The sequence below is a fragment of the Neolamprologus brichardi genome, chromosome 14 (genome assembly GCF_056152115.1).
Source record: "Neolamprologus brichardi isolate AB-2024 chromosome 14, ASM5615211v1, whole genome shotgun sequence".
Taxonomy (NCBI): domain Eukaryota; kingdom Metazoa; phylum Chordata; class Actinopteri; order Cichliformes; family Cichlidae; genus Neolamprologus; species Neolamprologus brichardi.
Window position 1 is genome coordinate 27,174,018 of NC_142117.1, and position 12,253 is coordinate 27,186,270.

Below are 12,253 nucleotides of genomic sequence, written 5' to 3' on the forward strand. Positions count from 1 at the left end.
AAAGCCCCAGAAAACCATCATCCCTGCTCCAACAGTAGCTGTTTATTCTTCCTTAATTCCTCTAGAGTCTGACAGCTTTTTGCATCCTCTGCACAAGACCTCGTCCCTCCATTAAAATCCTTTTCAATGCTTGCCCTACAATTGGTGAAATGGTGTTGACGTGAAGGCCATTACAAACGCATTTACTTTCACAAATGCACATCTTTCAGCAACTGCCATAAACATCTGCTCATCAGCTAGACAAAAAAGAAAAGAAAAAAAAGAACTGTTACATTGCTGGTTTTTGACACACAGTTCATGGCTGTCAACATGACCTAAGCAAGCAGACTGAGTAATAATCAAAACAATATCACCAGCAGGAAACCTGCAATCAGCTCTTTCACAAAATCCACAAAAAGCCAATTTTGAACAACAGAGCCTTTCTCATTCGACTCTGCAGCTTTGCGCATGTTAGGCTTAAATGTGAGTGTTGATTTTGGAGGCCAAATTTAACAAACTGCATCAACCCAGCGTGGTTTGGATGGTTTTAAAACCAAGCTGTCCTGTTTCTTTCTCGGTTTTTAATTCGGAGAGAGAGACGACTGGTTCACTTTAAAAACACATAGTTGATATTATTCTATATGCAGCGTGACTCCTCATACCAGTATCAGTGAAAGGTATACAAGTGCAATGATCACAACAAAATGTTTACTGCCACACAGATTGGATATAAAGCATAAACATACAAGGAATTACAGTAAAATAATGATAAACATACAGCTTTAAATTTATTTTTTATACAGCTTAAAGGGTAACTCATGGACTTAGCGTCTTTTCCTTCACTTTAACAGTTTAAGCTGTATAATTGACCATGACTGGCATCCCGACTAGATTCGGTGTTACAAAATCCAGCCAGTGAGTACACGCCCGAAACTGCGAATTTTAAGTTTCTTTCCACCCAAAGAAACATTCCCCCTGCACAGGATGAAAGAGAAAACAGCCTCCAGGTTTAAAGGGACAAGCAAACAACAATCTCATCTGAACATCAAAAATCATTTTGATTCCAGCCCCTGACATTTGTTTAAAGCAAAGACTTACAAGCAACCGGCAATAGGTTATGAGTCTTAGGTAAAAAGAAAGAAAATCTATTTGAGGTAACGCAAACATGTATTTTTGTTTATATTTCCTGAGAGCCTAAACAACAGATTTCTCATTCCTGGTCTTGCGTATGGTCACTGGCAGACAATGCTGTTGGCACACAGGCAGGAACAAATTGAAACTTGGGAGTGAAATACAAAATGCTTCTCTAAACAGCAGGGAGCAAGCACTCCAAGGAGAGAAAGCTAAACCCACCAACAATGGCTGCACCTGCTGAAAATTTATTTTCCCCTTATCCACATCACCCCTGCCAGCCACCAAAAATAGGAAATTAAGGTCCGAGTAGTGTGTACTTCACTGACATCAAGTTACGAGATTTCTAAATGATGAAGTCCGCGGTGCTTTGTGCAACTTCAAACAGCTACCTCCTGCTGTTCCCCCCTCGGGGATTCAAGTGCAAGTGCCTGATGCCTTTAAACAGTTGTATGGAGAAAAAAAAATGTTCTCAGAATTATGTGCAATTGCATCCAAGTAAAATTTAGTAGTCGAGTTAGTCATTAAATCCCTATGTTAAGATTTTGTTTTGTGTTCCATTTGGTTGTTTTGTTGTGGATTGTACTGTGTTTAAAAGAAAACAAGAAAAACACAAAAACTCCAATTAGTGTGAAAAGGCTGACAGGCATGTTAAGCTGAGAAGAAAATGAGGCCTCAGTGAAGAGAGGTTAACCAAGAGGAGCAAACTGTCTGTGAAATTTAAAGTCAAGTCCTGGGAGAGATGGTCCCTCAATTGCCCTTTACTGGATGGCTGGAGAACACATTGAAATTCCAACCACTTCGACGTAAGTCAACAGCACCACGGCCGATCTTGATCACAGAAAATGAAGTAATAGCCAATATAGTGCATAGTGTTACACAGTGCTCTTAGGAATATGGTACTGTTTGTGCATGAGTGTGACGATGCATGTCTGTATAATCCTTGTCTCCACTGGTGGTAACGGAAGGTGCATATTTCTGCAAACAGTTCTAAATGCATCACAGTCTGATAGCACATTTCTACACAAAGCAAGGTGGCGTCTATTTCCAGACACGGTGCAGACTTTAAAAAAGCGATAACTTTACAAGGAGATACAAAAAAACTGCATTAAATTAAAAATGGAAATGAATCAATAAATGTTTAGTAGACTAGGCGTCAACAGGCATTGACATCAAGGCTAAAAGAAGTGACCTACTCTTTATCTTTGCTAATTGCTCAACGATAACAACTCAGACATTCTAGGAATGCAATGCTAAATTAGTGAAGTACCTTCTTAAAAGTGTCTGTGTCCTTTATCAGTGAGCAAAACCAGACAATGAATGATAAGCAATTCCACAGAATGGAGGAAGAACTACAAAACACAAAAAAAACCCCACATTTGAATAGTTACATTTGGGCCACACATTCAGGGGAGGTAGGTATAATGTGATATAACATATAGCTGCTTGGGTCTGATTTATTTGCTGCTGCTTCAAAAATAATAATATACCATAACACATCTCTCTATTTGGGTTTTTCACATCCCAGTGTAATGTCAACAGCCACTTTATCCATCCCTTTGTACTCCACATACTTCAGAGTCATCATACATTGATGATACAGCTAAAGCTAAAATCTTCAACATGAATTCAAAGCCCTGTGGATTTGTCAGCTGCCGCCACCTTTTAAACTTCCTATTCCTCTAAATAACGGCTAACGTACGTCTATGCTTGAAAAGTGGCTGCTTGTATGTACACAGTGTGTCATCACTGTAACACAAAATCATAACCAGCAAAGCTGCCGAAGGTCTTTAAGTCCATAAGCTTTTCATAGGAATGATGAGAATCGATGGAGGTATTTAAAATAATAGTGTAAAAAGGAATAAAGTATAATATCTACCATGTACATAGAGGATGTAGTCGACATAAGCCTCTCCTACAGCATTGGACGCCACACAGCGGTAGGTGCCGTTGTAGGACTTGTTGAGGTTCTCGATGTAGAGATCAGAGCCGGTGACCACGGCATGAGGTGGCACATCCTCATCTACTCTCAGCCAGTTAATCTGATGGGGACTGGAGAGCACAAATACCACACACATCACTCAGCCTCTGTATATCCATCGTAGAAATCTGAAATAAAGGTCAAATCTGAGAATCTGAGAAGGGCCATTGGCAGGCCCTGTCTAATGATGTAGTTTATACAGCATGCTAACAACTGGTAACATTTAAATGGTACACTGAAATGTAAAGGTTAAGAGGGTATTTGGACTGGCGGGGAAAATAATATACAGTGGAAAATAGAAAATGAAATAGAAGTCTCAAGCACTGAAATGCATCCATACTCACTGTGGCTTTCCTTCAGCGATACATGTCAAATCCAGATTGTCACCCTCTCTGGTTAAACCTTCAGGATATGTCACAACGATCTTTACTTCTGGTTTATCTGAAAGTTAAAGAGATTAATATTTATGACGCTTCAGTGATGTAAGCTATAATCCAGCTGACTTTCTTTCTCATACTTGCAGCTAAAGGGTGTGTTAAATGATATTTGGACTCTAAAGCGAAGCGCAGTGAGAAACAGACTTCTAAATGAAAGAAAAACAGTCAATCACGAAACATAGAAGAGTATGAAATGATTATAGATGTGCTCACTAGACATCCAGTCCGTCTGCAGTACGTTATAGTAAAATGGCTTTTTTCCCCCCTTCCTCTTATCAATGCTAGCCAAAGATTGCCAAAATGTCAAGCGGTTGCAGTCAAGCTTTCTCTTTTTCCTTGAAAGGTCAGACAAAACAGTTATCTTCTGGAAAAAAAATTAATATTCTGCACAGACTACAAAAGGGTACCTTAACCTTTCTTTGATGTTTAACAGCATAAGGCCGTTTGCATTACCTCTTCAATCAATTCACCATTTAAAGAACACCTAAACATCACTGATACCTGAGCAGAAACGTTTCCCCTTATGATTGCTGTATCTCTCAGGCCAAGGCACCATTACGCTCTAAGAAACACCAGCTGTACGATAAAGCAGTCAAATACATGCGACACATCTACGGCATGAAGGTCTGAGGATACTACAAGTCTTTCTAAGACCGTATCAACTGCAAGTTATTTATTCCTGTGTGCGCGCAGTTCATGCAGGAGTCGTGCAATATGGCAGTGTAATCTACATCGCAGCAGGGCGCAAGATCTACACCTGAACACGCTCAGCTATAACGCTGGGTTCAAGAGTCTGTTACTTCTTGCCACTCTGTCTTGCAAGTTTCCAGAGATGTAAAAGGAAAGTGTTTATTATATATTTCATGTTTATTTGTGGGTTTTGCAAAGTTTGCACTTGCTTTGGAGAGAGCTGGAAAAAGGAGGATGTACAGTCATGTGAAAAAGAATGTTTTTCACAGGACTCTATGCAAAACTAAATATACCCTATGATGCAATAGGTTGTAGAACCACCTTTCGCTACAACAAGTTGAAGTAAGTTTTATCAGCCTCTCACTTTGTTGTGGAAGAATTTTGGCCAAGTTGCTTCGGTTCATTGAGGTTTGTGAGCATTTATTTAGGCATAGCTCTCTTAAGGTCTCACCCCAGCATTTCTGTTTTATGACCCATTTTCACCAAGCTTTGACTCTACAATTATTTGGTATAAAGGAGAGTGGCTGCAAAACAGTCCCAAATCATCAACCCTCCACCACCATGCTTGACAGTTGCTACGAGCTGTTTGTGCTGATATGCCGAGCCTAGTTTTCGCCAAAGGCTTTGCTGTGCTCTCTTAATTGCCCCTTGGGGATAAATAAAGTCTTTCTGATTCCGATTCTGTGCTTTATTGCCAGATATCTCCACTTTGGTCTCGTCTGTCCAAACAAGATTATTCCAGAAGCCTTGCGGTTTGCTCAGATGCAACTTTGCGAATCGTATTTTTAGCGAGAAGATATTTTCTCTTGGCAACCCTTCCAAACGAGACATATTTGCTCAGTCTTTTTTAAAAATTTGCAGTCATGAACTTTAACATCTAAAATGCTAACTGAGGCCTGTAGAGTCTGAGATGTCGCTGTTGTTTTGACGTCCACTCACTTGAAGATTATGGCACTGTGTCAAGTCAACACACACCCACATACAAAAGTGCTAATGATCAGTTAATCAAGTGCTTCATGTTAGCATCACCTGGCTGCTGTTTCCTATGTAAGCTGTAAGGGTGTACTTAGTAGTTAACTTTATTTTTACACTGCTGTTGTTCACCGTGCAGTCAACCATAACGGCCCTTCCAGGTGGCTTCTGTCTGTGTTTACTTTCAAACTCCAATACAAACATTTATGGCTAAGATTACCCACAGAACTCCAGATTAAGTGTACTAGGCTTATAATCACATTGATTCATATTATCTTATTAACCCTTTCCATTCATACAGGTGCCTTTACTGAGATTAGCCTGTGTGTGTTACTAAAAATGTACTTTGTCATCATCTTTTGAAGGCTGAAGGAATTATTATTATTATGCTTTAATTATTTTTGCATGAAATTTTGTAGATGTGCAAGCAAGAATGTTTAGAACTGGTTCAAAAGATCATTGTTTTGAAGGTAGTAGTTTCTGCCCAATTTACAACTTTGACTAGGCGGACTCACTCTGGCCTGGTGATGCGGAGAAGGAGAGTTGTGCTTGTACTTGTATTTCAGAATTCTCCCAAGTGTCTATTATCAATACAGCCCAAGGTTGTTCATTTTGTCCTCACAGTTGTAAGGATTTGAAAAATCAATACAGCCAAATTCTGTGCCCACTGCTCAACTGTGACAAAATAACCAACACTGTGGTGGATTCTAACTCTGGTAGAGGTATAAATATGCTTCTAGTATCTCTAAAAGAACCCTGTCAGTGCTCTTGCTTATCTGGCTGTGTAGGTTCTCTTATACTTACATGCAGTATTTTTTACTTACTTTTTTTGCAATCAGAATCAAGTGTTACACCTGAAACATCTTAGGTGTGAAGTGAAATGAAGGACATCTGATACTAATGGCCCAGCCTCACTAATAAGCAGTTAACCCCTCAACTATCCCAGAAAAGAAACAGTTCCCGACACTGTCTGTGGGGCCTCGGTCTAGTTCTAGGCTTGAAAAGACTGAGTTTTGGGTCACTCACAAAGTACTTCCAAGTGTCTTTGAGCCAGGAGGTCCTTTACAGCTGGGTGGTCAATGATGCAGTCCACTGGCATTCCATCATCCTCCTTGGTGACAGAAAATCTTACCCGGCTGGTGACAGTAAACATCCTGTCATACGTCTCCTCAACTGTTGTTTCACCTGGAAAACCATCACAGGGATGACAGGAAGAGAAAGTTAATGGCGAAACAGGTCAAAAACAAATCTAAACTCCTGCAGCAGAAGCAGTCTGCACTGGCTTTAATGAGCAAATAGTCTGAGCTATTAAGAGAGCATTACCTGTCAAAGAGGACTACTTTCAGATGGCATTTACATTTAATTTATGATTCAGTGATGTGGTGCCCAGGCGAGACTTTAGGGGATTCAAAGAGTCCGAAGGCCTTCGATTCTGACGAGAGCAGTGAGGAGCGGCTGGGTCATATCCAGCCTGATAATGAAGGCTTCTGCTGCTCGAGGGTTGAGCATTGTTGGGGCTAACCCTGCAGTAATCTGCTGCCCACTAGGCCCTAGGCTGTCAGAAGGGCATTCATTTAGAGAGCATTACAATGCCACAGGGGCATTGCATTAGCTGCAGTGCTGAGTGTGATGGTTTACTCGCACTTAATGAAGTGAGGAAATAATTACAGCCCCACACTGACCTGCAGCACACTTCCATTTCAGCCTTGTCACAGGGGAGCTGTGCCGGACTCAGTGAGGGCAAAACACTGTTGTTCCACAGTTGATGATCACCAATACACATATATGCGGCCTCTTGATGGATATTAACCCCATGTAACATATACGCACCCACCCAAGACCTGCCTACATAAAATTTAAAGTACTGGGAGCAGTAAGTGGTCAATGCACTTGTGGGCATTAAATTTGACCACACCGCCAGCTGCAATGAGGAAACAGGCAGTCGAAAAAGTGCACTGACCATTTGAAAAGGGTAAGTAAGTAATAACAGTAATAACAGCAGGAATACAGTGTGTCAGTGTGAAGAGGCTTCATAAAAAAAAAGAAAAGGTTTTCATCTAAACAACAGCGATCTTGCTAGCCTGCACAAAAATGCGTAAAAGTGTTGCAGCATGCGTTTGTGCCCTGCAGTGGGTAAAGGTGAAGGTTCTTTGATTAATCATGTGTACTACTACATCTCAGCTTCCATGTGGACATGCTCGCTCTATTTTAGACCACTCAACTGATCTGGTCTTAAAATACATCTGATTAGAAACTGATATCAGAGCCAAGAGGAGGTGCAGGAGTCTCATTCCCTTGCAGACCACTTGAATTACAATATGCTGCAGGGTTTTAGTGGGTTTTTGGTCCAGTGATGCCAAAAGCATGGTTTCTACTCCAGCTTAATTATGCCATTTAACTTCACTCGAAAAAGCACCACAACAGCAGTAAATGAGTTTATCCCAAACATCTTTAGTTAAAGTTGAGTCCTGTGATCAGTGGGCACTTGTTCCTTTCCAAATAAGAGCAAAAAAAAGTCAATTAAGAGCTGTATTGTCACCATACAATCACAAGGTCAGTGAGGGCATTTCCAAGCACACCTGCCAGGAGCAGCGCCCCGCGCGCCAAAGAGTTGGGTGAAGTGGAGTGTAAACTGAAGAGATGTGGTGATTAGCCATTTTTCTCTCGGCCAGTCGCGCTAATTACCTCATAAAATCACAGTGAAGCATTTAGAGCGTGCGATAATAACAATCACGGCAGTTTACGTTATGTTTGTGTCGAATAAAATGTTGGTTTGCAATCTCTGACAGGGTGTACAATATCAATTTGAGGCATGTCAAATCGTAAATAGAAAGGTGCATACACTATGAGAGAAGATACTTTAAAAACATGACAACCTTGTCCTGGCCAAAGAAAAGCGTGTCTCTATGTGTGAGAGTTTGCGTGTGTGTGTGTTTTCAAGCTTCATTCAAAACTCACTTACAAAATTGGCTGGTGTATCCTGTGTCACACCATGTCGTATTGTGAATGGTTGGTGTGTGGCCATGGGTCGTAGCAACAGTCACACTGTGAGATTTTTTTCTATTTTGTTTTTAAAATCTGGGACTCTGGTGCCTTGGTGGAAAAATTCAACTTGGCCAGTAGCAGACACAGACTCTCACAGATCTCACAGGCTACCAACATTTAAGACTGATGAATAACAGTCTTACCAGGTTTCCTAATTGCACAGTGTAAAGAAAACTTGATGAAAATGTTTCAGGATTTGACACCATAAATTAAATATATGGTTGGAATTCTTTAAATACAGTGTAAAAGCCTTAGCCAACCCCTTATTTCTTTATATTTTGTAAGAACTGGAAAATGCACAAACATAAATGAAAATACAGCATATAAGGCAAAAAAACAGACTTTCCACAATTCTGACAAGTATGAAAGTCAATATTTGGCATGATCACTTTCATTCTAAAGCACAGCGTGAACTCTCTTAAGCGGGCGTTCTTGTAATTTCTTTAAATAGTCCTTGGGAAAAGTTCTCCAGACTTCTTGAAGGACATTCAAAGCTCTTCTTTGGATTTTGGCTGTCCTTTGCTCTCATGTCTGTCAAGATGATCCCACACTGCTTCACTGATGTTGAGGTCCAGGCTCTGGAGAGGCCACTGTGTGTTTTTCTATCCGGGTATGCTTTTACTGCATTGGCAGTGTTTTTAGAATCATTGTCATGCTGAAAAATGAAGTCATTGCCAATCAGACACATTCCAGAGGATATTTCATGGTGGTTTATAATTTGATTTTCCATGCTCATAATTCCATCAATTTTAACAAGATCCGTTAACCACTGGCTTTAATGCAGCTCCAAAGCCTAAAAACCTCCAGATGGCTGTAAGACAGTGACTATTGTACCTCTTTCCTGACCTCCACCATGCCCATTGACAGTGATTTCAACCAAACTTTTCATTTTTGAATTCATCACTCCATATGAACTGTTGCCACCGATTTTCAGTCCAGTTCTTGTGTAATTTGGGATACCTTAGCCTTTTAGTTTTGATAGCCACCCTTCCACTGAGACCATTTCTGATGAGGCTTCAGTGAACATTAGGTGGATCCGATGATGCTCTCAGGCTGTGTTTCAGATCTTTGCTGGAATTTGTCCCATTTCTTAAGGGTATGCCCTTTAGATACTATCCATCTGCTGTAAGACTGACACTTATTTGTCCACCACTTATCCAGTTTCCTCAATTTTTTAAGGACACACTGCACACGTGCATAACAACTGCAAAGTGTTTTTAGTTAATAGTTCTTTGGGAATGCAAACATCTATTTTATGCCTGTCAAACTGTGTTATCTTTGGCATTTGTCATAGATTGAACTAAAGAAATGGGAACAAATGATGCGGTTTTGTAACAGGCTGCTAGTAAAGTACTTAAAGATACAATTTAATATTAATCTTTGCTAAGTTGCCTGTTATGTGCAGATGCAACACACGTCCTCCCTTGAGTTAGGAGGCTTTTTTATTAAATTATTTATTGAATGATTTATAGGTCAGCGTTAAACCGCTTAACAAATAATAATAAAAATTCCTCTGAAAATTGGACTGGACTAAAAATGACTGGAACAGGCAGCCAGTGCCTAAAGAAAAACTGAAATGCCTTCAGAAATTCTGGAGAACTGTTGTTCAAAGACACTTAAAAGAATTACAACAAAGTCTGGCAGCAAAATATAAAGAAATGACTGAGCTTCGCACAGTACTGTTTTTCTTTATAAAGAGATTAAATGATCAATAAATAAGTGAAATCGTGGCAAATCTATAGAGTATCACACATAAAATAATGAACTAATCAAATTAAGCCGTAATTGGTGCCCATCTAATTTTTTATAATCATTTTAGGCTAATTGCATTTTGTGGGAAATAATCAGCTGGATAGCAAAAAGTTGTAGAGTGTTGACATAATTTGATGAATTGATTGATGTGATTTTATAGAAATTTTTAGAAAATAATAGAATGAATTATATTAAAACACTACTGTCAATGCTGTTCACTTTATGTGATTGAGCAAATCGGCTCTGACCCAGAGGTGGGCATGTGGGACCACAGGCCGACCGCAGGAATGTCACTTTATTCTGAGATACATTGAGCATGAGCGCCAGGAGAGAGGACAGCAGTTTTAAATCTTCGCATTATTGGCCACTTATGTTAACTAACATAAACCCAGCTCTTAAATCATATGGCACACTGCTTTTTAGAGAAATCTTGTGTGTTTTATCAAAATATTTTAAGCTTTTTGAACGTCACTTCAGGTGAAGCTGTGTCTCTACATTATAAATGTCAGGTAAAATTACCATTTGACTCTGTGACTGACACTCTTAATGTGATGAAGTGTTTATGTATTTTTTTATTCTAAGATTAACAGTTCAACTTTTTTTTTTGTCACCCCAACATCAAAAATGAATCCGACACCCTCGTGACACCTGCTTTTTATGCCTTGGTTGCCTTGCCTTGAATCTCGATTTAATCACTGAATTTATTATTAAAAACAGCTTTCGCAATTAGTTCTGTCAGAAACGCTAAAGGTAATGAGCTATCTTGATGTTTGCTCCAACAGGAGTTAGCTTATGAAGCAGATGTGAATCCTATGTGAATAGTTGTGATAGAAGAGGTACGATATGTGTGACTTTTTTTGTAGAACTACTGAAAATCCAGTTATTGGCTGATGTAACTGATGATTCAAGTAAAAACAAATGTGTTTTTATGTCATTTTATTTTCTTCTGCTTTTTTGTGGTATGTAACAACCTTTCCGCCTTATAAAAAAAAAGAGCTGTCTCTGTGCAATGTCAAGAGGACTTTCTGCCAAATTAGCCCCAATCTGCCTTGTGTAACTGTGTCTGCCTGAAAGTCCCATGGTGTTGTGTCTTTCATTTGACAGTACAAAATACCAAAGGGACAGGCAACACTTTTCAAGGTCAGGAAAATAGCACCACTTACCCTTGTCTTGGCATTTTCGTGAACAAAAGCGTCTTTAATTTGACTTCTACGATCAGTTCTGCTTTGTTTCGAGTCTTCTTATTAAATTCTTTTAAAACGAAAACCAGTAGAAAATCATGGGGAAACGAAGTTCTGCACCGCATCTTGACAACTCATACAGAGTTATTAACGATGTACAGGCCAACCAACGCTTGTCAATTACCAGTGTCATCCAAGACCCAGATGAGGAAAACAACCGTGGATCAGGTCATGGAAGGACTCAAATCTGAATGCAGAGGAGATTTGAGAGTTGCAGCAGAGATGTCAAATCAAACGCTCTTGTGAGCATCGAGCACTGATCAATCCCAGTGCAATCAAGCATAACCTCTTCTCAGGGTGACATTTTCTTTCAGTCAGTTTCTAACCCGGGTCTTCTGCCTGCCAACACACTGCAGAGCCACCAGTGATCAAGCTCTTTCGGCGAGGCTTAGACAGTAAACGGCTCCACTGGTAGAAGTATTTCGATTAGCAATGCAGAGAAAATGAAAATGATAAAGATTTTTAACTTGCTCCGTTCACTCGATATAAGATAAGGCGCGTTACGCTTGGGACCCTGGAGATGTAAGGAAAATACACTGTGAGTGACTTAACCTGTACAGTAAGCAGTCGGGGCTCCTGTGACGCAAAGCACAAAGAGGTGATTAAAATGCTTTAAACCCCCAGTGTTCAATTGCTACAATTTGTCAAAATTGATACTCTGAGACACAACACATATTTTAAGATTCAGTGTGACTTACAGTTACCAAGGATATCATTATCTCAGATGTCACCGTAAATAAACATCCATAAATTTGCTTAGAAATCAGAAACAGAAAGACACTGCTCATTACTCCAGAACCTGTCTGAGGATTGCCAGGTTTTTTAAATTACTCTTGTTTCTGCATCCATTACAATAAAGAACATCCATCAATCCATTTCCTTAACTGCTTATCCAATTCAGGGTCTGGAACCGATCCCAGCTGACAGGGTATGCCCTGGGCAGGTCTACGAGGCCATCACAGGGCACAATAAGGAACAGATAATAGTTAATTTGGTGGAAATTTAATGGTGCCAATTTGCCACAA

General features: G+C 39.9%; 1 protein-coding gene across 3 annotated transcripts in view; it reads right to left on the reverse strand.

The window, feature by feature from the left end:
* The window catches only part of cadm1b (cell adhesion molecule 1b), a 162,672-nt gene that overhangs the window by 22,875 nt on the left and 127,544 nt on the right, over positions 1-12,253 (reverse strand). For all 3 annotated transcript variants that reach the window (XM_087851052.1, XM_087851053.1, XM_006801572.3), the window contains 3 exons: positions 6,217-6,375; positions 3,436-3,532; positions 2,990-3,162 (listed from right to left, as the gene is read on the reverse strand). In XM_087851052.1, coding sequence (XP_087707178.1) covers positions 2,990-3,162; positions 3,436-3,532; positions 6,217-6,375 — 429 coding nt within the window. The remainder of the gene's footprint in view (positions 1-2,989; positions 3,163-3,435; positions 3,533-6,216; positions 6,376-12,253) is intronic.